This window comes from Gekko japonicus, unplaced genomic scaffold, assembly GCF_001447785.1.
Source record: "Gekko japonicus isolate JY-2015 unplaced genomic scaffold, Gekko_japonicus_V1.1 scaffold134, whole genome shotgun sequence".
Lineage (NCBI taxonomy): Eukaryota > Metazoa > Chordata > Lepidosauria > Squamata > Gekkonidae > Gekko > Gekko japonicus.
In genome coordinates this window covers 342,906-370,322 of record NW_015172007.1, presented here as the reverse complement: position 1 = coordinate 370,322, position 27,417 = coordinate 342,906, and the positions used below count along the sequence as shown (strand labels likewise).

The 27,417-nt window shown below is 44.0% G+C and overlaps 1 protein-coding gene across 1 annotated transcript in view; it reads right to left on the bottom strand.

Moving 5' to 3' along the window:
- The window catches only part of TGFBR3 (transforming growth factor beta receptor III), a 180,578-nt gene that overhangs the window by 11,480 nt on the left and 141,681 nt on the right, over positions 1-27,417 (bottom strand). The window contains exons 10-15 of the mRNA XM_015420182.1: positions 24,748-24,888; positions 24,145-24,315; positions 20,366-20,665; positions 16,983-17,103; positions 4,396-4,431; positions 542-649 (exon numbers count right to left, since the gene is read on the bottom strand). Of these exons, the coding sequence (XP_015275668.1) occupies positions 542-649; positions 4,396-4,431; positions 16,983-17,103; positions 20,366-20,665; positions 24,145-24,315; positions 24,748-24,888 (877 nt within the window). The remainder of the gene's footprint in view (positions 1-541; positions 650-4,395; positions 4,432-16,982; positions 17,104-20,365; positions 20,666-24,144; positions 24,316-24,747; positions 24,889-27,417) is intronic.

The following is a 27,417-nucleotide window of genomic DNA, read 5'->3' as shown; positions in this document are numbered from 1 at the left end:
AAATACACACAATTTTTTTGGCCTCTTGTAGCCATGAATTCGCTCTAACTGCATTGTGAGGGGAAGTAGAACTCATTTAGGCACTTATTTAGAGCCAGTTTGGTGTAGTGGTTAAGTGCACAGGCTCTAATCTGGGAGAACTGGGTTTGATTCCTCACTCCTCCACTTGCAGCTGCTGGATGGCCTTGTGCAAGCCATAGTTCTGTCAGAGCTGTTCTCTCAAGGACAGTTCTGGAAAGAGCTCTCTCAGCCCTGTCTGTTCTGGGAAGGGGAAGGGAACAGAGTTTGTAAGCTGCTCTGAGACTCTGAGTGAAGGGCAGGGTATAAATCCAATCTCTTCCTCTTCTTCGTCCTCTAGTTATGATCCTACATAAACTTTTTGGGGAGTCAATTTCTACTACTGTTAAAGAAAATTGCTTCTGCGCATTCGTAGTGTAGGTTATGATAACAGGTTATGGTAATCCATGAGTGGGTTTTGGATTCTTCAGATACCAGAACTATGCAAGTGCTGTGCCAGCTGGCAAAAAGTGACCACACTCACCTGTGTGAGAATAGATGAACCATAATGCTCCTGTCAGCAGTGCGCCAATCACAAAGGCTGCAAAGGCAATGCCCACAACCGTCAGAGTGTCCAGACCATAGAAGCCAGCTATGAAATTGAGAAAAATTGAAATTAAAAAGTCAGAATTGGAATGCAGAATTGTAATTTCAGAAAGTTGTTATTTCTTTTGTTCAATTTCATAAGCAATTGGAAGCCCATCAAGGCCAGTGCCAGCTCCCTGAAGGAGGTCCATTATGGCCCACTGTCTAGAAAGACTAAGACATCTTCCTCTTCTCTTTAAAAAAATAGATTCTCTCTCTCTTTCTCCTTCCTTCCCATTCATGCCAGTGTGCTCACACCTCTGCCCTCCTAAAGCCTGAAAGGGGGAGAGAGAGAGGTATTCAGGAGAGATGAAAAGGCCAATGAGGCTGCTATGGGAGAGTGGGGGGAGACAAGAGGTACAAATTCTGGAGTCCAGGCTTACCCTGGGAGCCAAGTAAGTCACGTGATTATTGTCACAGGATATTTGGTTGGGCCTACCTGGCATGAAAAAGGCCTAGCACTAATCTTTCTTTAGGGCTAGGGTGACTTCCAGTGGCCCAAGTTAATACCAGCAAGTATCAGAAATAATTGTGGGGGAATCTATGCCCATCCTAGCACACCACCTTGAGAAGTAGGGTTGCCAGCTCTGGGGTGGTAAGTTCCTGGAGCTTTGGAGGGTGGAGCCTTGGATGGATGGATTTCGGGGAGGCGAGGGACCTCAGCACAGTTTAATGCCACAGAGTCCACCTTCTAAAGCAGCCATTTGCTCCAGGGGAACTGATCTCTGTTGCCTGGAGATCAGTTGTATTTCCAGATCTCCAGGTGCCATCTGAAGGCTGGCAACGCTACCGAGGAGTGGAAGGGCTTGTCTACCACTCCAAACCAGCTGCCAGGGCAGCGCACTATATCTGCAGATAATAGGTCCATTATCAACATTTCTGGCCACAATTTTAACCACAATGCTTACCACGAATATGTTTAATCTGGCAGTGTGACTGTGGTGAATATTCCTCAGGCAGGGCTCTTTTTGTAGCAGGAACTCTTTTGCATATTAGGTGACACACACCCTAATGTAGCCAATCCTCCAAGAGCTTACATAAGCCCCTGTAAGAAGAGCTCTGTAAGCTCTTGGAGGATTGGCTACATTAGGGGGTGTGTGGCCTAATATGCAAATGAGTTCCTGCTACAAAGAGAGCCCTGAAAGCATCATGGCAAAATACAATGTAAAACAGTGGTAGTCATTCAGTGGCTCACAGAGAGCTGCATCCACAGTTGTCATCAAAAAGAGCCATATTTACTTCCATCACTGTTATGAGGCTCGCAGCTTATCTATTCCTCTGGTGGCAGCTGTTTCAAGGCAGGAACCACCTGCCGACCACAAGCCCCACTGGGAAAGGGCTTTGCCCACCTTCCTGACACATTGAGCGGAAGCCACATGAGTGAAGAGCCACAGGTAGTCTGTCAAAGAGCCACATGTGGCTCCCTGACCACCTGCCGACCACAAGCCCCACTGGGAAAGGGCTTTGCCCACCTTCCTGACACATTGAGCGGAAGCCACATGAGTGAAGAGCCACAGGTAGTCTGTCAAAGAGCCACATGTGGCTCCCTGACCACCTGCCGACCACAAGCCCCACTGGGAAAGGGCTTTGCCCACCTTCCTGACACATTGAGCGGAAGCCACATGAGTGAAGAGCCACAGGTAGTCTGTCAAAGAGCCACATGTGGCTCCCTGACCACCTGCCGACCACAAGCCCCACTGGGAAAGGGCCTTGCTCACCTTCCTGACACATTGAGCAGGGGCCACATTAGGGAAGAGCCACAGGTAGTCTGTCAAAGAGCCACATGTGGCTCCCAGGCCACTGAGTATCACTGGTTTGAAAACTGCTCACAACAGCAACCAACTCAAGTTTTAGGTCTGCCAGGTTTCCTGTTAGTTGTTGCTTGTTTTATTTTATTTTTTCCTTTAAACCCAAAGTTTATACATCTTTTTCTTTTCTTTTAGTAGGCTTATTTTTAAATTCATGTGATTCTCAAAAATATATGCCTTCAGGATAGGACAGGGTAGGAAGAAAATTCAAATAAGTTAAATAAGTGCCCTGCCAACTTTGCTCCACCCTCCCCAGCTTCTTTTCCATCTCTAGCTAGTTAGGCAGGGAGTGGAAAGGCTTTTCACTGGGAGATGATGCCAACTTGAAAGTCAGCAGAGGCAGAAATAGAAACAATTGTTTTTCGCAGTTGGAAATGGTTTTAATCAGGAAAATTAATTCCAGGCTAGAAAAAAGAAACCAGCTATCAATGGGAGAAGCAGGGCAATTTGTATGACAGTGCATCTGGTTCGTGAAGGCATTGTTCTAAGTGCTCACAGGTCGGCTGTAGTTATTTTGATCTTTTTCTTCTTTTGTATATGGATGTGTTCCTAACTGCATGACTTAGTCTTTTTTTAAAGACTCAGGTTTATATGTAAGACGTATCGGGATTCAGGCAATGGGCTCAACTAGCAAAATATCTAGCTACATGCAAAGCAGATAAAGAAATCACAAACTTTATAAAGCTCTTAGCTGCAACTAGTTTTCTTACATAGCTACTTCGAGGTAGGAGTGCCTACTATCCCTCCTTGCTTCCAAAGCTGTCAGCAAGCAAATTCTGTTTCCACAGATACTTTATATTCCTTTGTCTCCAGATTTACAACTGGGATATAAAACTTTACGTCTTAGGGGCTTTAACCCAGGACCTCCAGGGCTTTCTGTGACCCTGTAGAATTTTGTTTGTTTCATTTGTATCCTATCCTTTCCCCAAAGAGTTCAGAGTGTCACCATGAGGTCTGTTTTATGCTCACTGCTGAACTGTTTTATGTCTTTTAATGCCATTTTTATGTTGTCCTGCATTATGCTTCTGTCCTTTGTGGGTTCATTGCTAGTTTATTCTTGATAGTTGTTTTTGCTGTTTTTATGATCTTACTGTTAGCAGTCTTGAGCAATTCACTGGAGTAGTGGCATATAAGTCTCCCAAACAGACACACACACACACACACACACACACACACACACACACACACACACACACACGTAACTGAACTCTAACAGCATTCTTCCCCTTTCCTCCCGAAAAAGCTACTCTTAGAGAGGGCAATTCATCTTAGACGGGGCAATTCACAGATGAGCTTCAGCACTAGCAGTTGCTTCTGCACTCCAAACTTCTCTCTCCGAGAGTGATTTCTTGGCTGAGGGGAGGGGGGGAAGGGCTGGATTTGGTTTCATACATCTTCATGTTATGTGTAGTCAGGCTATTAGCCTCAAACTATCTCCACGAGGTGACTCCACCTGAGAGAGAAGTGTCTTGCCGAACATACCTAGCCAGGACCGTAGCTAACACGGGGCCCACGGGGCCCGGCCCCCTTGTGTTTCTTCTGGGCCCCCTCCCTCCGGGGCTGCCCCCAAAGTGCTCCAACTTACCACCTGCACTGTACTTCCATTTAATTAGCTGGCGGGCCCCCCCAAGGCCCCCTCCCAAAGAATTCCCTAGCTACGGGGCTGTACCTAGTGAACCCCATGGCTGAAGAACAAGTCAAATGAGAGCACCCCCAATCCTCTCGCCATTGACCCATACCAGCCTTCTGCAGAAATGCGGTATTCCATAAAAATTACTTGTTCTTCCATTCTTATGCACAGGCCCCCCCTCCCCCCGCAACATATGAGCACACCACTACTGAAAATAGGTTTAAAAATGGCCTCCAGATTCAAAGATTTAGGGTGTTATTAGTCCAACACTTTTCTGCTGTATTCTTTCTGAATAAGCAGGCATGTGCAACTTACGTTGTTCAGGAGGTTTCGAGCTAGAAGGAGATTTATCTGTTTGAGAGAGAGAGAGAGAGAGAGAGAGAGAGAGAGAGAGAGAGATTAATGCTACTTGCTTCAGCAGAATCTTATATACATCAGCATCCTTATGCAGAGTCTGTAATATATTATTAGAAAATCCAGTCAGAAATGATTAAACCTGAGCAAGTGTGTAAACAAAAATGTTTTGGAGGAAACCCCATTTATCTTTCATCACAGCCTTCAGAGAATTAGTCTGTATGAGTGTGCGTGCACGTTGCACAGGTCTACAAGATGCTGTCCAAATCACCCCACCTAGAGGAGGAAAGAATGCCATGGGAGATGAGCTAGCTGTGTACTGTATTCAGTAGCCCCTTTAAAGGACTACTTAAGCAATTATGTGGAAGAACAAAGGAAAACTGAAACCTTTGAAACCCTATTAAAATGTGCAGGAAGGACGTGTTCTCTTTGTAATTAATGTAATGGGCATTAGCCATTATGCATCTGCCACAAATACACAGTCACTTTCCATACTACAGCAGTGATAGCATCTTGAAGGCTTTTTAGAGGGAGAACAGAAATTTAAAAAATAAAGTAAAATAAATAATGTGAGCAAAGAGAAAATTAGGGGGTTGCTGGCAATTATGACCTTGCTTGAATGGTTTTCCCAGTAACATAAGCATTATGTGAAGGGAGGATATTTGTATGCATCAAAACAAGGGTTACAGGTCATGGTGATTTGCCAGAAGATTGTTTGTATAAACCCTAACAGTCATCAATTCAAACTTACTCTATCATATGATTAGGTTTGCTGCAGTATGTTACTTAATTACATTTATGTCACATAATTATTTGCTGTGCCTGCTGTCTCTAATACCCCTCTTAACATGTGCCGTTCATCACACTGGAGCAAATGAAAGAGTGCCTAGAATTCAGGAAAACTTTTAAAACTGTCTTGTATAAAGAATGCAGCAGAAGATGAACTATAGCTAATGGGCACACACTTTGAAATTTTCACCTGAACTCACTGGGACCTGATTCAACAAGGTTACAGGCTAAGGACGTGAAAACTAGCGATGTAAATTTTTAAAAAGAAATATTCCAGATACACAGCCATACTACCCCCATTAATGGGAGTCATGTGCGTGACGCGTGGAAGCGAGAGCAGACATCCTGAACTGAACATTCTGTTCTGACTCCCTATCTGTGGAGCCGAGAAGCCTTTTTCTTTGGCTTCTTGTGAGAATCTAACAGGAATGGATCCAATAATATGGTTTGCAACGATACACACAAGAGCTGGCCTGCTTTGCATCAAAGTAAATGATAACCGATGGCTTGAAGATATAAGATGCTCCTCTTTAGTCATTTAGCAGATTATATTGATTTATTCTCTAACCCTTACAAACTCTGTTAGTTCACACTGATTGTTAACCTCAAAAAAGGGACCACTTGATTCACTGTCGAGAAACTACTGACTAACAAAGACACATGCTTCATGTACCATCACTCACTAACTTGGACGTCTGGGGGGAAGACGGGAAAGCAATGCACCAAACATCCCACTATTAATCTACTCTTTCAGCTGTGTACCATGTTTTTAGTCATAATATTGTCTGATTCTCTAGTTTTTCATTTATTTATTTATCGCATTTATATCCCACCCATCCCATAAATGGGCTCAGGGTGGGTTACATGTTAATAAATACAATAACATTTAAAACAGATTATACATATACATATAAAAACAGTAGTTGCAGCTTGCTGTTGGGAGATTCCGGCCCATTAATGTCACTGGATCTGGCCAGTTATCAGTGGGTGGGTGACAGTAACCTCAGGGAGGCCATGTGTGGTCGCCCACTGCCTCAGCCAAAGGCCTGGCGGAACAGCTCCATCTTGTAGGCTCTGCAGAATTGGGTAAGATCCCACAGGGCCCTGATCTCAATAGGGAGCATATTCCACCAGCTAGGGACCAGGGCAGAAAAAGCCCTGGCCCTGGTCGAGGCTAGGCGGACATCCTTTGGGCCAGGGATCACCAGGAGATGTTGACTGTCAGAGCATAGCGCTCTTCAGGCATATACAGGAAGAGGCGGTCCCTTAGGTATGTTGGTCCCAGGCCATATAAGGCTTTGAAGGTTATTACCAACACCTTGAAGCGGATCTGGTACTCAACTGGTAACCAGTACAGCTGACGAAGCACATGCTGAACGTATGCCCGCACAGGTGTCAATGTCAGCAGGCACGCCGCTGTATTTTGCACCAGCTGTAATTTCAGCCCATCTAGAGAGGGCGGTATATAAATCAAATAAATAAATAATTTTCAGATCAGCTTCAGGGGTAAGCCTGCATAGAGCATCCATCCCACCTGTTTACCACACCCCAAAACTAGGTTTAATTTAACATACACAGACATCAGACAGTCAGAACCAAAGTCTCATTTATTTATTACTATGAATAAGGCCTGTTGTGGAAATAAATACCACGAGCTCTAGAAAGAGGCTCTGGGAGAGTGCCCCAGCTTTGGGCACACAGTGTGAATTTGCTGCGGCTACCTCAGCAGCATATAATGACAGAGTCCACCGTTTTCTCCAGAGGAACTGATCTCTGCTACCTGAACAGCAGTTGTAATTTTGAGTGATCTCTAGCCCTCATCTGGAGATTGGCAACAATTGTTACCCAGGACGAAATGGCTGGTTTGGAGGGTGGAGTCTATGGCATTCTACCTGTCTGAGATCCAACCCCTCCTCAAACCCCACCCTCTCCAGGCTCCACCCCTCAAATCCCCAGAAATTTGCCAACCTGGAGTTGGCAACCCCATCTCCTTCCCAGCTAACCATCAACCTACTGTTATCTGCCCCTCTGACTTCAGCTGACTTCTACCCTCCCTCCTGCATAGCAGTTGTAATTCTGAGTGGTCTCCAGCCCTCACCTGGAGATTGGTAACAATGGTTACCCATGAGGGACTGGCTGGTTTGGAGGGTAGAGTCTATGGCATTGTACCTGTCTGAGATCCCACCCCTCCTCAAACCTCACCATCTCCAGGCTCCACCCCTCAAATCTCCAGGAATTTCCAAACCTGGAGTTGGCAACCCTATATTCCTCCCAGCCAATTGTCATCCTACTGTTATCTGCCCCCTGACTTCAGCTTTCCATCTCCTTCCCCCTCCCTCCTGGAAAGCAGTTGTAATTCTGATTGATCGCCAGCCCCCACCTGGAGATTGGCAACAATGGTTCCCCAGGATGGAACGGGGGGGGTGGACAGTGGGGGGGGGGGGGGGGTGGAAGGACTCAGCAGGGTATAATGCCATACTCCAAAGCAGCAATTTTCTCCACGGGAACTGATCTCTGTCATCTGGAGATCAATTGTAACAGTGGGAGTTCTCCAGGTCCCACCTGGAGATTGGCAACTCTAGGGGAAAGTCAGCTGCACAACAGAAGGGGTTGAAGAGAATGGTTTGATGGCTGCTGGGCCAAGATTGGCAACAATAGTTCTCCAGGAGGAAATGGCTGGTTTGAAGGGTGGAGTCTATGGCACTGTACCTGTCTGAGGTAACACCACTCCTCAAACCTCAACCTCCCCGGGCTCCACCCCTCAAATCTCCAGGAATTTCCATACCTAAAGTTGGCAACTTTATCTCCTCCCCTCTCAGCAGCCTCTTCGTAGGCAAAATTCTGTCTTTCTCATTAGCGGGGAGCAAAGCAGCTTACTTCATTCTCTTTAGCTTGTACAGCAACCCTGTAAGGTAGGTTAGGCAGAAAGTCTGTGGCTGGTCCGAAATCACCCAGGCAGCTTCCATAGGGATGCTCCTGCTGAGCAACCAGGGCTAGTGATGCAAGCAGCCAGGGCTAGTGATGCCATGCCAGTCAGGAGGCATGAAGTCATCCTGAGAGTGCTGGCAGGCCTAGGGTTGTCAGCAAAGACAAATTGATGCAAAGGAGGACGGAAAAGTCTCCATATCTCTATTTTGCCTTAAATTGGTTTTGATGCCAGCAGAGTGAGAAAATGCTAGAGACTCTGGGTGGGTGCCCCTGCACCAAACAATTCCTGAAGATTTTCCAAAACACAACTCTGTCAATAAATCATTTTCTACACTCACAGCGTCACCTGCCAGAACGCAACTCATCCCCAGCACTTTGAATTAATACCAGAGCTTTTTTTGCATTGTGGTATTCTGCTTGTGGTGTGATCTGTCTTTTTTGTGGTGTGGCATGGTTGTGTTATTGGGTTTGTTTCTTTTGAAGGAAAAGTGTTGTGAGTGAGGACATATTTTACCTCAGAATACACCAGGTCACATAAGCAACTGACAGTTCCAACTGTCTTGCGGGGGGGGGGGGGGTTTGAGGTGTGGAATGAAGTCCAATCAGCTTCCATATGCAAATTACCTTGAAATGCTGGCCCAATCAGAGAAGAGTGGCCTAGGCTGCAGTGGGTGGGAGAGAACTCAGGCAACGCAGCTAGTGGATAGGACAGGTTCTGAGTGACATATCAGGGAGCCAACTGAATTTGCCGGGCATAGAACTTTGCCACCCCAACTGGCTTTTATATTTATAGAGAGATGCTTTTATCCTTCCCTTTTTTCAAGGAACAAAGAATGATGTAAATGATTCCCCTTTCCCCATTTTATTTTTAACAACAATCCTGTGAAGTACTTTATCTTGCCCGGCCCAAGGTCATCCAGTGAGCTTCATAGATGAGTAGGGATCTGAATCCTGAACACTGGCTCTCAGACAATTCCTAATGGAAAGTTCTAGATACCAAAATCAGAAGAAGTTTTTCCACAAATGGAGCTTATACAGAGAGACTCAAGCAAGCATGCCGTTTTAATTGTACTGTGTATGTGTAGATCAAATATTTGTGCTTTGTCCTCAGTGGATTCATTTGTGCTAAGAAAAAAAGTTGTAAAACACTCAGCAGGCTCACACGGTTAAACAGAAACAGTTGTTCTTTATGTCTCCCAAGCAATGCTCTACGGTATACCATAAACTGCTTAAATGCCAAAAAAGCATGCTCCACAGGACTGAGGTTAAAGGATTTCTGATCCTCAGCTTTTGAATCTGCCTGGAAAGCATTCCAGAATTTCAAACAGGCTTTGCATGCAAGTGGAAGATTTTGATCTCCAAGTGAAGCCACTGAAACCTTCTAATTAAAGTGCCATGCAAACACCAAACGAGAGCAGGCAATGCCAATGTTTATTTAAAGGTTTTAAAAATAAGTTAAAACGTTCATCCCCAATGTTGTTGTCGGAGGAACTCAAGGGAAGGATATTTTGCATATGCAGCTATATTGCTAACTTTCTCCATACATGTTCCATCTATCCTTATTTTGAAAATATGGGTCCTTCCTTAAATGTTCTTGATTTGAGAATGTTATCTGTCTCCTCCTTTTCAGATATCACATATTTTTGTATGTTAATATTCTACAGACCATCACCTATGGACAAATCAGGTTACAAAACTAAGGGTTGGATCCAGCCAGCTTGTTCACTCTACCTTGCCCAGCTCTCCTCCTTACTACAGCCCCTATCCCACATGGCTTTTATACAGCAGGTTATGCTGTGGATCTTGGGGACCGTTTTTGAGGTTAAGGGGGATCCCACCTTCCCTATTCACCTGAAAAACAGCTTATGAGATCCAACTGTAGGGTTTATTCGCACTCTCTAGTGCCCCACTGGTTTCCCCAGAAGAATGCAGCCAACACAAGTCACAGAATCCATCATTAGCTAATTGATTCAGTATGAACAGAAAAATTATTCACTGAAGCTTGGGCTTTGACCAAATTAATCAATTATGGAAAATGCTTTGCACAAAAGAGTAAATGGGCCAAAGGATTTTTCTGTTCACTTAAATACAGTGTTGTGCTCCACTAATACAGGTTACTAAGATTTGAATTTTGGAGAGAGTTTATGGCACGGTGAACTGATCTCTAAACTGATGTGCAGCATCAGGCTCATTAGGTCATAGGCACTGGAAGAGACGTATTGCCAACAAGCTTGTGGAAGACAGGATAGGGTTGCCAAATGCATTTTGGCCGGGAGTGGGGGGCTCCCGGCCGGCGTCTAATTCGTGCGCGCGCGTCACCCGGAAGTGACGTTGCACGCTGGGGTGGGGTTTCCCCCGGGCCCAATTCCGCGCGGGGCGGAAGTCGGGCCTTGAAAGCGGGGGGAAATCTGCCCCCCGGGGGGATTTGGAAACCCTAAGACAGGACCTTCTTCCACCCAGGACAGATATGAAGTCTGACCTGACCACTAACACAAGGACTGGAAAGACAGAAGGCCACAGAGCAGAGTACAACCAATCTGTAAGACAGCCGGTAACTTCCTTGCTGCAACAGAACCATGAAAAGACAAGGGAAATAAAAGAAGAGGAACAGATCTACAAAACCAATATTGTCTTTCTGTGGATCCAAAACACTGTGGGCAATGTACAAGGAAAAATGTTCCAAGAGTAGGAATGGAATTGTGTATCATGATTATGTATTCTGTTCTTGTTAAAGATACCTTGGCACCAATTCCACTAAAATAGCTATTGAAACCAATAACTGGGGAACTTGTTTTCTATAACTTTCAGTAAAAGATAGTACAGATTTTTTATTTAGTATAATATGTATCCAATCCTGCCTTCTTTTTAGACACAATTCTAAATTTAGGACAAAGCGTAACTATGAGATCTTATAGGAAGTAATAGACTACTCTACAGCACACGTAAGATATACTTCAAGTCCCTATTATCTTCAGTTCTGGCTATCACATTTCACAGTATGACCCTGACTTCCACTCCTTATAATGTAAAGTGCAAGGCAAGAGAAATAAAAACTTCAAGCGAGTGCCTTGGTCAAATTTCCAGGCACTTTGAAAGCCCAAATGTACAAACAGAAAAAGCTAAGCATCACTAGAGATCCCTTTGAACCTGAGTTTAGAATAATTGTCTATAATATAAATAATGGTAAGAAACAGTAATACTTCGGAGCAATGGGAGGATCCCCCAGATCCATTCCACTAACGGTGGCACTTTCCTCCAGTGCAAACAGCCTGATGCAAGAGGTTTTTTCACCAGTAGAAAAGCCTCTTTCATATTACAGGAGAAAGCTCCTTGCAGAGTAAGAAAGTTTCACTGGTTTGGTGAATGTTTTGGTTTAATATTAATTTTTCTTTTTCACACCACTTTAGGCCATAACAACTGCTAAAAACAGACAGGGTTAAAAATGTTCCTTTTTTGCCTGTTCCCTCCTGTAGCTACAAACAGGTGGGAGAGTACAAGAATGTGACATGGCTTATGGGAAATGGGTCTGTGCAGAATGAATATACCCAGGAACCATAAAGCACCCACATGATTATAAATTTCCGTCACTTACATGCAAGAGGTGGGTTCCAAACAGCTTCTCCAGCAGGGCTTAAGCACTTAGACGTGCCTAGTAAAAACCTGCTTTATGTGCTCTCCCACCCCAAACTTCAGAGCAGAGACAGATGACTCCTAGAGGTGGGGCTTTCTCCATTTACCTGGCCCCAATTCTTTTAATTGTTCAGTGCCCAATGAAGATAAGTTTATAGTGCAGAATTCTGGTGATAATTAGCGTTCTTTTGTTCTCTTACTTTCTTTTGTTATTATGGCCTGTTAGCTGCTAATTTGCTGATCTGGCTGTTGTTTTTCTTGAAATGTTAATATTACTGATATTTTTACTATTGTTATGATTTCAATAAGTGTTTAAAAAAATGCCTCAAATTTTCTGAATAGGGAAGCGCCATCCAGTATCACAAACTGGATCTGAAAGTCTCTCACTGCTTTAGAAGCAGTTTCCTATGTAGCATGCGGATCGTCTGTGTTTGAAAAGCCCACGTACAAAACCCCCTTGGTAATGTAGAACTAAGTGTAGATCCTGGACTACCCTGGCAGGCAGAATTCCAGTGCTTCCCTCTACACATTACAAGCCTCCCTCTACACATTACAAAGTCTGCATGTTTGTTATGAAACAAAAGAAAGACTTTGCATCACAAATTAGTGCATGGGAGTTTTGTGCCTCACAGATGCAAACAGGTTCTTTTCTATTTGCAACCAAAGCAGGCATGTAAAGGCAGATTTAGTCTCCCCTTCCCATGTGTTTTGCACATCAAACCACCCCACAGAGCCAGTACTGTGTTCGTTGTGCAACTTATGTGTAGCCACTATAGTAATGTGATTTTTATAACAGAACCAATAATGGGTCCATGGGGCAGTCTGCAGATATGAAAACAGTAGGAGAGGTTAAAACTACTTTTCCCTGCCTGCTTTGGCTGCAAATAGAAAACAGCATGTTTGCATCTGGGGAGACACAAAACTCCCAACAAACACAAGGACTTTGTAATGTGGAGATGGAACCTCACCTCCTGGCTGGGTACTTAGCAAAGGGATATCATTTTTTTAAAATGTAATTTTGTGGTTGTATGGGGCAAAGACAATGAGTCTGTACACCCACATAAAATGCAGAAAGAAAGCTAATGTAATGTTGCAGAATCTCAGATCTTAATATTAATGATCTAAATGGCTGGTGCAGCCATTTCCCCTGTGGCTTTCCCCTTCTATCTATATATATAAAAGAAAGTCCCCTCACCATAAAATCAACGCCCAGGCCAAACCGCTGTACCTAGAAACACCAGATTCGGGGAGAGCACTCCTACCATGATGTAGGTGATCACTAAGAAGGGATTTTTAGACCCCCTAAGGGGGTCAAAAGGGGTAAAATGTGCTCCCCCATTGATTTCTATGCGGCTGCCAGGCAGCTGCCTCCTTGCACCCCCCACTCTCTGATTAGTCAGCTGCAGAGCTCAGTGTTCTGAGGTAAAAAAACAGTTACAGGCCAACAACCACCTGTGAGGTGCAGTAATGCTGCTGGCCCAGCCTCTCTGATGGCTTCCAACACACTCCCCCCACCTCCTACACCTAACAGGCGGTTGTCTGTCAGGTGCAGCAGCGGTTCCAGGTGCTTAAAGCCACAATGGAGCCTGTCCCAGCAGTAACACCTTAGTGATCCTGCTGGCTCTGCCTCCACAGTAGCTTCTAATACTCCTCCCCCCTCCCCCTCCTACAAGCAGCTGCCTAGGGGTGTGCAAAATTTTTTTGGGCTGATTCGGATTCAGCAAAATCAGACAGAAACAATTTCGGATGACAGTAAGACTCCTGCATGTCAGTTTTGTCAGTACCAGCCGACTCCGGAGTCTTTTGGCCAGCCGAATATCAATTTCAGCCACATTATATCCTATGGGCCATTGACATCAATGGCAAAAAGGTTATATTCTGGGGGCTGGAGGGGAGGGGGTTTGAGGGCTCCAAACTCACAGGGTAGCTGCTGGAGCCTCTCCCCAAGATACCCACCAAGATTCAAGAACATTGGACCAGGGGGTCCAATTCTACGGGACCCCAAACAGGTTGCCCCCATCCCCTCCAATGTTCTCTATGGTGGGAACAAGAATTACTTTTTTCCCATGGTGCTGTTAGTGGCTCTGGGAGGGAAGGGGTTTGAGGGAGAGGCTCCAAATTTTCAGAGTAGCTTCGGGAGCCTCTTCCCACATAAACCGCCATGTCCCAAAACAGCTTACCCCCATTACCCCATTGTTTCCAATGGGGAAAACCCAGCCAGCAACACTTAAGGCAGGCCCTTTGTAAATTGATGGTGCAACCAGAAGTCCAGGGAGGTAGCAGGTCAGGCCAGGATAGAGTTGAGTAGAGTTGACTCTCTCTCCCCCCTCCCAAGCAAGGAAGGTGGTGTGCAAAGCAACACCACCAACCTTGCAGGCTGCACATGCATTCAGCAATTGGCTGAAACTGCCCCCCCCCCGGTCTTTTGGGGTTTCTGTGTGGTACTGTGGCATGCTTGCACTGCCACAGTGCCAATTGTTCTGGTGTGTGCCACTTGTTCTCATGGCAAACAAGCACCTCCCAATACAGTTCACTTTCCCTGAGATTCTCTAGGAGAGTCTGACTGCTGGGTGCTGCCTGCTTGCCTGCCTTAAGTGCTGCTGGCTGGGTTTACCCATTGGAAACAATGGAGGTAATGAGGTTGACATGTTTGGGTGCCCATAGAATTGGGCCCACTGGTCCAATTGCTTTGGGACATGGGTGTTTATGTGGGGAGAGGCTCCTGAAGCTACCCTGAAAATATGGAGCCTCTCCCTCAAACCCCCTCCCTCCCAGAGCTACTAACAGCACCGTGGGAAAAAAGTAATTCTTGTTCCCACCATAGAGAACAATGGAGGGGATGGGGCCAACATGTTTGGGGTCCTGTAGAATTGGACTCCCTGGTCCAATGTTCTTGAATCCTAGTGGGTATCTTGGGGAGAGGCTTCAGCAGCTACCCTGCGGGTTTGGAGCCTCTCCCTCAAACCCCCTCCCCTTCAGCCCCCAGAATATACCCTATGTTTTTGCCATTGACATCAATGGCCCATAGGATATAATGGGGCCGAATTGCCTCTGAATCTCGGCAGCAATTTGGCGGCAAGCCGATTCAGATAAGAGAATCAGAATTGGCTCGCAGCAGCCCGAAAGGGGCCCTGTCTTTTGGGGTTTCTGTGTGGTACTGTGGCATGCTTGCACTGCCACAGTGCCAATTGTTCTGGTGTGTGCCACTTGTTCTCATGGCAAACAAGCACCTCCCAATACAGTTCACTTTCCCTGAGATTCTCTAGGAGAGTCTGACTGCTGGGTGCTGCCTGCTTGCCTGCCTTAAGTGCTGCTGGCTGGGTTTACCCATTGGAAACAATGGAGGTAATGAGGTTGACATGTTTGGGTGCCCATAGAATTGGGCCCACTGGTCCAATTGCTTTGGGACATGGGTGTTTATGTGGGGAGAGGCTCCTGAAGCTACCCTGAAAATATGGAGCCTCTCCCTCAAACCCCCTCCCTCCCAGAGCTACTAACAGCACCGTGGGAAAAAAGTAATTCTTGTTCCCACCATAGAGAACAATGGAGGGGATGGGGCCAACATGTTTGGGGTCCTGTAGAATTGGACTCCCTGGTCCAATGTTCTTGAATCCTAGTGGGTATCTTGGGGAGAGGCTTCAGCAGCTACCCTGCGGGTTTGGAGCCTCTCCCTCAAACCCCCTCCCCTTCAGCCCCCAGAATATACCCTATGTTTTTGCCATTGACATCAATGGCCCATAGGATATAATGGGGCCGAATTGCCTCTGAATCTCGGCAGCAATTTGGCGGCAAGCCGATTCAGATAAGAGAATCAGAATTGGCTCGCAGCAGCCCGAAAGGGGCCCTACAGCTGCATGTCAGGTGTAGGAGAGGAGGTGGGATGCTTACAGCTGCCGGGGAGGTTTGCTCAGCAGGACTGCCTTAGCCCTTCTGCTGGCCCAGCCTCTCTGATGTCTTTAAATACAATCCCCCCCAACACCAGACAGGCGGGTGTCTGTCAGGTGTAGGAGCAGGGCCAGGGTACTTTAATCCATCAGGGATGCCACCCCAGCAGGATCACCATAGTGATGCTACTGGCCCAGCTTCTCTGATGGCTTCCAATACACTCCCCCAACCTCCTACACCTAATAGGCGGTTGTCAGTCAGTGGCAGCAGCAGTCGCAGGGTGCTTAAAGCCATGAGGGAGTGCACCCCAGCAGTAACACCTTAGTGATCCTGCCAGCCCCACCTCCACAGTGGCTTCTAATACTCCTTCCCCCTCCTACACTGGACAGGCAGCTGCCAGGAAGCAACTTAGGAATGTGGCAAAGACATTTGCACATAGTACTCCTGTGGGGCATTGAGCTGCGCAGGCCAAGTACCAGCAAGGTCACCCTGAGGTGCTCAGGACAACACAGTCTCCATATGAGCAAAACAATCCAGGAACACAAGTAGAGAGGCCATCACTTTCGTGGAAGGTGGCAGGAATCGACTTAACAGATGACTGCTTCTTAAATGGACAGTTCTATGTTGTCTGCTCCAGAGTGAACTCATCAAGCAGCTTGGTGATCCTAGGACATGAGGGCAGAACCACCAATGTGGTCTACAGAGAGGTCCTTCAGTAGAGAGAAAAAAAGTACATATGTCTCACTTCATTTTTTACACTACAATCTTCTCCACTAGTATTCCTACAACAAATGTCACATTTCAAACGTCACATCATTGATATTATAACTGGATTTACAGAATTTAAATACCGTAGCGAAGCACGGGTATCAGGCTAGTTACTTATAAATACACCATAGTTTAATATTTACAATATGTTGGAAATTCCACTGTAATTATGAAGTCTAAATAATATTTACAGTCACACACACATACACACACAGAAGGAAATTAGACAACTTTCAGTGCCTAAACAATAATGGAGTGCTGGAAGCAGCTGCAGGGTTATTTAATATTTACAAATCCCATATTGTTCTACAGTATCAGAAGTGCATTCCTTTCCCAGTGCATATCCAAACTACATTTACATAAACATTTGAGAGAGATAAAAGAGCAAACAAATGCTAGCGCTTGAAGTTACGGGGCCATGTGGCCCAGAAACAATAACACCACTAAAATATGAAACTATATATTTATTTACTCGGTGGCACGTTTTTGCAATTCAAGTGGCATGTTGTTTAATGAAATGTACTTATGTTAACATATATATTTGTTACCTTCTGGCTTCCCTTTAAGAGTTACTACAGCGAGGGGTTTGGTGAAGGTTTTCTTATTTGGCATCATGGCTAGGATCATATCAGCACTGAGAAAGGTGCAGGCTTCATCTGGAGGTATGCACTGCAGGGTGGAGACAATATGCGGGTTGTGAGAATGGGGACCCACTTCAAATATTTACACTATCAGAGTAGATGCACAGCTGCCTCATTATGAGTAGCACTCAGTCATGTTTACTGATTAGAAAGCAGAGTATTTTTTTAAAAAAAACACCCAAGTTGTCTGAGTAATATTCCAAGGAAGCTTCCCCAGCTGCATTTCAAGATATAAACTTTGCCTCAGTGCTGAGATCACTTCTCATTTCCTCACAAGCTCTGTAATATTCACCACGTATCATAGCTGCATGGGGTTCCTTCCACTGTGATAGCAATACAACGTAATCTGGAGTGATATTGTACAAGTGCAGTTGCTTTGTGTGCCCATCTTAAATCGTTAAGAGCCAGTCCAGATGTTATGCTAGCCACAGGGATTGGTATCTTTGCAAACCATCCCTCTGACATCTTGTTCTTAGCATGACTGAGCAATCACCTCATGAGGTTCATTTCCATCTCTCTAGACATTTCAGCACTTCAGCAGAAAAGTTCCAAAGGGAAATGCCAACAAGAAGCTGCTGAATTGGAATCCAGATGCCGATCTTATATTATCAGACCGAGGGCCGAAATATACGTTCTATTATCACTGTGTCCTCCTGGGTCTTCAACAACACTATTTGATCAGATGAGCCTTGCGAGTTCTGCCCTCAAACTCAGTTCTCAGGCACACGAGGACCCAATTTGAATAGGAACCATGATGCCTGGGGAGTAGGGGCCTTTCCCCCTATTTGTGTGCGCTTAAAGTGCTGTCAAGTCACAGCCAACTTATGGCAACTCTGTAGGGCTTTCAAGGCAAGAGGCTAACAGAGATGGTTTGCCATTGCCTTCCTTTGCATAGTGACCCTATGAATTCCTTGGTGGATTCCCATCCAAATACTAACCAGGGTCAACCCTGCTTAGCTTCCAAGATTGAGCTACCCTGGGTCATCCGGGTCCCTGACCTGAAATGGTCCTGGGGAGCTGGTTTTTGTCCTGCTGGGGAAACCTGCAGGTATTGATGGCTACATGTAGTATTCCTGAATTCCCTAGGTTCCCTGAGTTTTAAGTCAAGAAAATGGTACAAGGGTTAGGCTTAAATGCCTTATTTCCTCATGCCACAGTCCCAATCTGAACTGTGCACTTGGGAACTGAGTTCCCAGCACAGAACCCACAAGACACATCCAGTCAAAAGCCCTTGTGATGCACTCAAGGAGGATGTGAGGACAGGGTTTAATGTGTAGTTAAGCTCTTAGACTGAATAGGGACTTGGGATGGTTAGCAGTAATGGCTTCTCTGTACTGGTGTATGTACGTTTTAGATTCACCATACTTTGGAATGTTCCAGCACAGATGACCCACTATTACTGTCTGTGGAAAAGTAAGTTCATCCACTTTCAATGAGTGAATAATTTTCTTCCTCAAAAAAGAATATTTTTTCCTACCTAGACATGTTGAATGGTTCCATAAAGTTATATTCTATGCAAACGTAAGATAAGGAAGAAAAAGAATACAGAAAACTAAGTCTGAATGCTCATTTATTTCCCTTTAAAATCCTCCTAAGGCAGGTCAGCCTAATAATTCACACATGGAGGTTTAAAAACAAAAGTAATATTATATATCAACAGGACCTGGAGAATTATTGTTAAAACATTATTTACAGCTAGAAGCACTGAACAGCATAGATAAATGTGGACCACTCCCACAGTGAAAAGCAATTTCTATTTATCACCTGTAACCACTTAGTGGAAAACGTGTATCAGGTTGTCAAGAGCTATGAAAGCACTCCCTGGGAAGATTCAATAAATATTCACTGTTCTTAATTGCAAGGATTATGTAATACCTTAGTAAAAAGCACGCGCGCACACACAGGTTTATGCAGATTAACTTTCTGTAGATGGGTAAGGGGACCACATTATTTATATCAGAATCTCCACTCTATAAATATTATGCAAATTAAGCACATTAATTGTTGCATTGTCTATCATTTGTTTTGTGTCTGTTCCTGGAAATTACTACTAAAATGTAGAAAAGGAAGATCTTTATGCCTGATCCTTCTTGACCCCCGCTACAAGCTGTTCGTGCTTTCTTCTAAGTCAACAGCAAAGCTTGTTGAGGAGAGCTGTAACAGCCATGTCAACCAGGGCTGTGAATTCCCTTGCTGGCTGACGCAGTGGAGGAGGCAATAGACTTGTATCTTGCTAAATAAATGAACAGAACACTACTTGCACAGTTTCTGTTGTATCTCTACATTGAAACAGACTTTCTTTTAAAAAATTACGAGCTCAGAATTGTTGGCCAACTAATGACCAAATGAGCTCCATGGAACTGTGGAGAATGCCAGCCTATTGTTTTATTTTCTATTGTTTATTTTCATTTCTTTACAAAATTTATATCCAGCCCTTCTGCCCTCACAAGAGCCACCAAGGTGGCTAACAATTTAAAACACACATGACAAAATCACATTTTAAAACCATTAAATCACATTTTAAAAACATTAAAATAACTCTCCCGCAAACACACATCACTAAAACAATCAAAACCAGAGTTAAAATGCATACAAAACATAAAAAACAATAAAAAATCAGTTAGGAAGGAGATACCACTGAGGAAATGCCAAATGGGGGGGAAAAAGTCTTCACCCGCTGGTGGAAGATGGCAACCAAAAGGGACAGACAACTCTCTCTGGAGAGTGAGTGCCAGAGTTTTGATGCCATGATCAAGAAGGTCCTCTCCCAGGTGGCCAGGAGCTTCATCACCCTATCTAGACTAGCTCTATCATTTTGAAGGCTTAAAACCTGCCATCTTTTATCCTCCAGTTGTCTCTCTGCCGATGTATGAATGTGACATTTTCTTGTCTATCACTCCAACAGAAGCTTCTATTTACCTGTTGTTAAAAACGCCCGTTGAAATGTGAAGTGGCCTGCACACATGCAGTCATCCTTGCCTTGCCTTGCCGCTCTGCACTCCCCTTTCAGTGGTGACTGTCACAGTGGCACGTTTCTGGACATGCCACTGGACATTCAGTGAAAATCTGGATAACCGTATCTTACTGCAATGCTACATCTAGGATGGTGACTGCTGTTGTCATAAGGCAGCTAGCACACACTCCTGTACCAGCACAACACATTAAATCAGTGTGCCACTATGCAATGCCTTGGCACAGCAGGAGTTGCTGCACTGTTGTCTGATTGAGGCAGACTACAAGACCAGGCCATTAGGGAAATAAAGTTGAGAGTAAACTCATCAAGTACTAACCTTGGCCAATCCTTGAGTATCTCTTTCTTTCTTTGTACATAAGGTTACTTCACAGTGCAGAAAGAGAAGGGAGGTGTTGAATACGGATCGGAACATGAAGCTAAACCGCTTTTTGTCAGTTAGGGCATGTGGTATAGGGAAATTAGCCCTGGGGATGTTGTAGAATTTTACAGATTCATCTTTAGGACAGATGTTTTCTATAATTATATATTCTGACATCTTATCCGGGTATGAAGATGGAGAGATAAAGCAAGTCTGAATTGCAAAGCCCAGAGATCTGTCAGCCTTGGTCACAGAAACCTGTCAGAAAGAAAATGGTGTTGTTATTGCTATTATACATTTACCTCCCTTATGCAGTAAAAGTTTTGAATTGCCCCCGCACTTCTTTTAGCATTTGAGGAAATCGCATCACTATTGCATTAGCTCTTGAACCATTTGCCTGAAACAACCCCCCCAGATACTTAAAACATGGGACTTGCTCTATGGGGGTTAGAATTTAAAAACCAATGATGTAATCTGGGAGTCCTTTTAGCAAAGGCCATTACTTTGGTTTTGGCATGATTTACCTCTAAGCTGTTATCCTGGCAGAATTGGGTGAAGGCTTTTAAGGCTCTTCTGAGACCTATAGGAGTCCTTGACAAAAGGACAGCATCGTCAGCGTAAAGAAGAGCGCCAACATGCTTTTTACCTAACTGTGGCGGATGACACTCCGGCTTGTTTATGTAAGCCACCAGATTGTTGGTGTAAAAGTTAAATAGGAGGGGAGCCAAAAGACAACCTTATTTGACCCCTTTGTCTGTACTGATGGAATCTGTCAAGTGACCTTCATGGGAATATTTGACCCAAATAGATGTCTGATTATATAGGGCCGGAATAAGAAAGAATAGTCGCCTATCTATATTTGTAGATCTTAATTTATCCCATAGGATGGCTCTGGAGACAGTCAGGAAAGCCGTATAGAGTGACACACTTGAATTAGAAGAATACTTGGCAACCAAGTGGTCCAGAAGCATGTGATGATCTATTGTGGCACGACCTTCTCTAAAGCCAGCCTGTTCCTCTGCCAGACAGAAATCGTTTTCCAACCAGTCTCTAAATTTCCACAAGAGATGTCTTGCATAGAGTTTGCTCACTATGTTTAGCAGACTGATCGATCTGTAGTTGCTGGGGTCCTCTTTATTATCTTTTTTATACAATGGAATAATAATGGCTATCCCCCAGTCCTTGAGAATTTCCCCTGATTGATCAATTTGTGTAAGTAATGATGCCAAAACAGGGGCTCAACATTTTACATTCTCAGAAAAAAGATGGGATACAGAAGGGAAAAGGGGGTGGGGGAAAATATAAATTCATCAGGTTTGTCAAATAATATAAGTAGGGGAGTGCAGGGGGGGAAATCATTATTTTTTATTCAAGTATAATAAAGCCGGATTTTTTTCAGGATTCCTGAATATACCAGAGAGATGACCATCTCAAAACCAAAAATAGTTCAATAATTTTTGTCCGGGGAGGATGGGGAACAGATGTCAGGCACAAACAGAAATTTTCCACTGTGTAGAAAGGAGAAAACTAAGCTTCTGCCAGGACAGGTGAAAAAATGAGAATATCTGTCCAAAGAACTAACTGCGGAGCCAGATGGAGATCTAGAGACCCTGGGATATACCCCAGAAGGCTGAAAGCCATGACAGTCTTTTATGAATGCAAAATGAGCGGAGTTTTCTTTAACACCAGACAACCCATGGTTTAGCTTCTTAATATAGGGTACAATGCACAAAAATTAGTTACTGAACTGGCATGTTCTTATTTGTACCAATACAGGAGCCGAGCCCCAATGAAGCTCAAACAAAACCTGAAGGGAAGGCAGCCACTAGGATCCCCTCCATTATGCCTGACTTGTCTCCAGCTGATGACCCCTCCCCCTTTAGCTTCCAACTCCTACTGCTGAGGCCATCAGAGGGAGGTGAAACAGCAGCTAGATGTATCTCCATCACACCTGGACCCAAAGCAAGGTGAGGACACTTGCCTCCAGCTCTCAACAGATACTGCTGAGGCCATCACGGCAAGGGACAGCAGTGGCCAGGCACTATTTCCCCTTTCTTGCATCATGCTTGGACCCAATATTGCTGACAACAATTGGCTTTGAGCTGCATTTTGTAATTGTGTTGTTACCCACTTTGGAGGCAATCTTTGCCCAAAGAGCAAGATAAAAAATGCAACAACAACTATTGCCCAGTTGCCGGGCAGCAAATCATTGGTGCGGGTGCCAAAAGCGACTGGAACAGTGGCAACAGGTGAAGGAATAAGGCACCACAAGCTTTCAGCTCCTTTTCCAGCAGTGTTGGAAGTTGTGGCACAACAACTGGCCCATACAGCTGCCCATCCCCAAGTGTAGCTCAAGTTTAGCACAGCTGAGATATACAGTGTAGCATCACATAGTGCAGCTGACTTGTGGATTAGATCCACAGTAAAAAAATAAATGCATAATATTGGATCCCACAGATATGTTCTGCTAGCAGTGGTGCTTTCCTCCAGTGCAAGTAGCATTTTCCAGACACACATTCACATTCTCACTCTCTCTCTCTCTCTCTCTCTCTCTCTCTCTCTCTCTCTCTCTCTCTCTCTCTCTCTCACACACACACACACACACACACACACACAAACTCTTCTGCAGGCAGAAGAGCCTCTTACACAAGGCAAAGGCTCCTTGCAATGGAGAAAAACACCACTACTATCAGATTGTTGATGGAAAACTAACAAGCAATTAAAGCATATACAAAAGGTGTATGGTAATTAAAAAGGGAAATCCTCTTGTGAATATTTCCCTACCAATGGTCTCACTGACTACCATTAATGGGGGGGGGGGGTTTACATTTAAAGATTTCATCTTCTAGAGGATCTTATTTTGGGGACTAGGAAAGCTAGGATGTTTAATTTAGCATGCCTTTGTTAGTGACTTGCAAAAAGCAACATGCATATGGTGGACATGCTGTGAGTACCCATTTTTCACTACTAACAAATATAGAACAACAAAACAAAATAGAGGGGGGACCTGCAAAGACTTGCAGGGGAGGGGACCCCCATTTCCTCCCTCTTGTTTTGCCCCCTCCCCAGCTCTCCCTCTGAATCTTTATTTCACCAGTTGTGAGCTTTTCTCCCCTTCTCCAACCCTCCCATTGCGTACAGCCCCCTCCCCAGCAATCCTGGCAGCACACTTTCCCTCTGTTCACGAAACTGCTACCTTATGTGGGGGGGGGGGGTTGTGTGGACTTTTTTGTACCATCTACCCATGTGCAGACACTGCAAAGTATGTCCTTGTGTGGGGGGTGAGATAGCCCTATCTGGAGCGGGGCAGCCCCATTGTGCAGATTTTTTCATTTGCCTAGTGGGGCCACCTATGTAAATTAGATATATGAACAATGAAAAAATAGGAAGGATATCGTGCCTGATGTTCACTGAAAGCATTGAAAAACAGAGGCTGGACTAAACATATACATGAATTTTTGCAGGAGTACAGGATACACAGTTACTTTGTGCTGTTTAAATAAAAATAGAAAAAATAGATACCACTTATTCCAAATATAAATGCACCTTTTCTCCAGCAGCCCAAATGAATTTGGAGGCTTGCAAGTTCCTTTTTCAGAAACTGTGAGAGAACACATCTGTCTCCCTGTGGTGTTAATGGAGTGCCAATTAAAAGGAAGTGAGAACAGACTTAAATTGAACTTCTACGTTCCTGGAGAATATTTCAGTCAGTTTCAATTTATTGCATGGTTCCTTACCTCAACAAAAATCTGGCCATTCTCTGCCACAGAGAAAATCCCTTGAGTTGGGATATGGAAGAGATCTGTTTTGTAAAGTTCCATGCTGAAGGACACATTGCTCATACGTGCTTCAGGTGGCCAGTGCATGGGAGGATTAGGAGCTTTTGGTTGACGGATTGTGCAATTGAACTGGAACAAGAAAAACAAGTCAAATGGATGTGAGTAAGTAGGAAAACTAAATAGCACTGCTATGGAGGGAAATCATGCTCTGCCTCCACATACAGTCTAAAAAAAGTTCATTGGCTTCAACCACCAGATCAAAAGGGGTATGGGGGCTGATTCAAGAAACAAGACAATACTGGCTGATGGTGTAGTTTGATGTTTTTAAACCAGGAACACAGAACAGTTAACCGAAAAAATTACAGGGATGCCAACATTGTTTAACAGCACTTACAATACAAGGGGTTGGGCAGAAAACATCTGGTACTACAGAGACGGCAGAGGAAAGAACAAAAATATACCCTAAGGGTCTAATGATGACACATCTTGGGTAGGCATCAGGGACCCAAGATTTCACATGTTAATTTTCTTTATGTAGCCAGACAATGGAGGGTTACATACCACAACAATTTCGGGCCGGCTGGAAAAAGTGGTGTCTGTTTCGTCAGTGTCACCTGGGAATCCATTATCCCCCGATTCCATGTCTTCATAATCAGTTGGCCAGCCACTGGTTTCAGTTGGCGCAGACAGCTTAATAACAATCTTTAACAAAGGAAACAAAAAAGTGGATAAGCTGTTTTGGTCCAAGGTTCAGAACACTTGATTTCTTGAGTCAGAAACATACACTAAGAAAAGTAGTCATTGATGGGAACTAAAAAAATCACACCATCAGAGCATATTAGCATTTATCTGGAACACTTCTCACCAATTCTGGAAGAACTTCACCACCTTCCAGTTTGTATCTGGGTACAATACGAAGTACTGGTAGTTACCATTAAAGCTCTAATGGCCCAGGACCAAACCCCCTGAATAATCACTGACTCCCATACAAATATGAATGGGCATTAAGATCTACTGTGGAGGTCCTTCTCTGTACATTTCCCACCTTAGGAATAATGTGAAGGCACAGAGCCATCACAGTGCCCAGTTTACAGAACTCTCTCATACCACCTGTTTTCCTGAAGCCTACATTTTACAGCGTTAGGTGCCAGGTGAAGAAGGTCTTATTTGCCAGTCTTTTGGTGGGAGGCTATTGTGAGGAATATTGTTTTCTTGTCCTCCAACTGCTTAAACGATTCTGATTATTATGATTTTACTGTTGTTGATATTGTTAACTGATTTTAATGGCATCTACATTACTGTGAGCTGACTTGGGAATACTTTTTGAGACGCAACTTTTTGAGACGCAACACAAAAACAATTGTAATAAATATCAATTGTACCGTTCACTTCCTGCCTTTCCAAGCATTTCCGGGGTCTTATCACATTTTATCCTCACAACAACCCTGTCAAGGAAGCCTGGCTGAGAGACAGCAGCTTGTCAGCTGCCACCCAGTGACTTCCACGGCTGACTCGGGATAAGAACCTGCATCTCTCTGGTCAGAGTCCAAAACTGTATACTTTGGCTCTCTAAAGGCAAGCTTGGCATGGATGAGGAAATGCCTTCAGCTCAGTTCCAAAATTGAACTCTAGAAGAGCAATAAAACCAATGTATAGACTGGAAAAGGGGTCTAGGTATTAGTATTTAAATGGACATACCAGTAGTCCTTCTCTACTTCTGGTAAAGCTATATATCCAGCCTTGTTAAAAATCATGGCTCACTGAACTGGACTTGCACACATCCAACGTTTTAGTAACTTGCTCAAAATACAAGAAAAATATATAGCTTTAGCAGAAGCAGAATTTTGTTTTTTTTCTCTTCTTTGCTATCTGCTTTAAGGCTGTACAGGACGTTTTTACTCCCCTTTCTTACTTTAGCTTCTCTTCAGTCTCCCACACGAGGATGCATTTGGTATCTCCTACCTTTTTCATATTCATTTGCCACATACTCTAGATCCTCTGCATTTCCTGACTGTTCAGCCTCTCTTTAATTTAATTTCATCTTTATTTGCTCAGATGTTGGATAGCTTCTGTCCAAGGAAGTACTTATAATATTTTCATTCATTTACCACATAATTTTATAGTGGCTTTGATGATGCTGAAACTGGTTTCAGTTTCAGCATTCAGAAAAATCTCTGCTTTGGATCTTGAGTGGAAGATTACTATTGGCAAGTCTCGGGTTAACCCATCAGTTAAAGATGGAGGGCCAGCTGCTGAGCTGAGATCCAGATGTGTACTTTTCCACAGCCTGTTGATCCACAATTTTTCATTGGGTACATCTCTAGATCAACAGCCAGGAGGTCTGGCCAATACGGGATTTTTGGAGGGTTTACAAAAAATTGGACCAAGCTATGTCTGATCAGGTTGCTTTAGCTTTATTTGAGTTGGACAACAATCTTTTTCTAAATATGCCAAAATTGCCACTAAGCAATGAAATTGCAGAAGAGGTGCCCCTTGCTTGTTGACCTGAGCTGGCCAACATCTATGCAACAGCACAAGAGAAATGCTGACCTAGTGCTGAAGACTGGCATCTTGCAAGTGAAACAGGATTGTTTGTGTGCCTGCTTATTTGTCTGGAAAAACTTGTTCAGTACTTGTATTCCAGTTTCATATCCTAATAGCCTATACTAATAGCCTATACTAATTGCATTTTAAAATGCATTTAACAAAACTAGTGTGTAGTATACTAGGAAGTCTTGAACAGAAGAACATACAACAGTGCCTGTTAACTGAGAACATATTTGTGAACTGTCAAAATCATAAACCAGGCTCAGTTTGTTAAATATGTATGGCTATTACTTACTTATTTATTTACTTATCAACCACTTCTCAATATGGTATGTCTGAAGTGGCTTACGATTTTTAAAAGAAATGATAAAAATGAGAATTAATTTTTTTAAAGCGCACAATAATTTAAAAAAGCAGAAGCAAAACATAAGACAGAAAACAAAGGTATACATAGCAGAAATCTGAAATGACTTGTACCTCCTTTTCCCAGGTTTTAGCGAGGGCAATTGACAGAATGCTAACAAAAAGGCTGGGCAAATAAACATATTATCACCTGACTTCTACAAACTGCAAACCAGGGGAACTTCTTTGAAAATGGATCTGATTGTTCTAATTCTAATTCAACACAGAGAGAGAGAGAGCTTGAATGGCCAAGTAAACTTACTAACTCTAAAAGATTCTTTG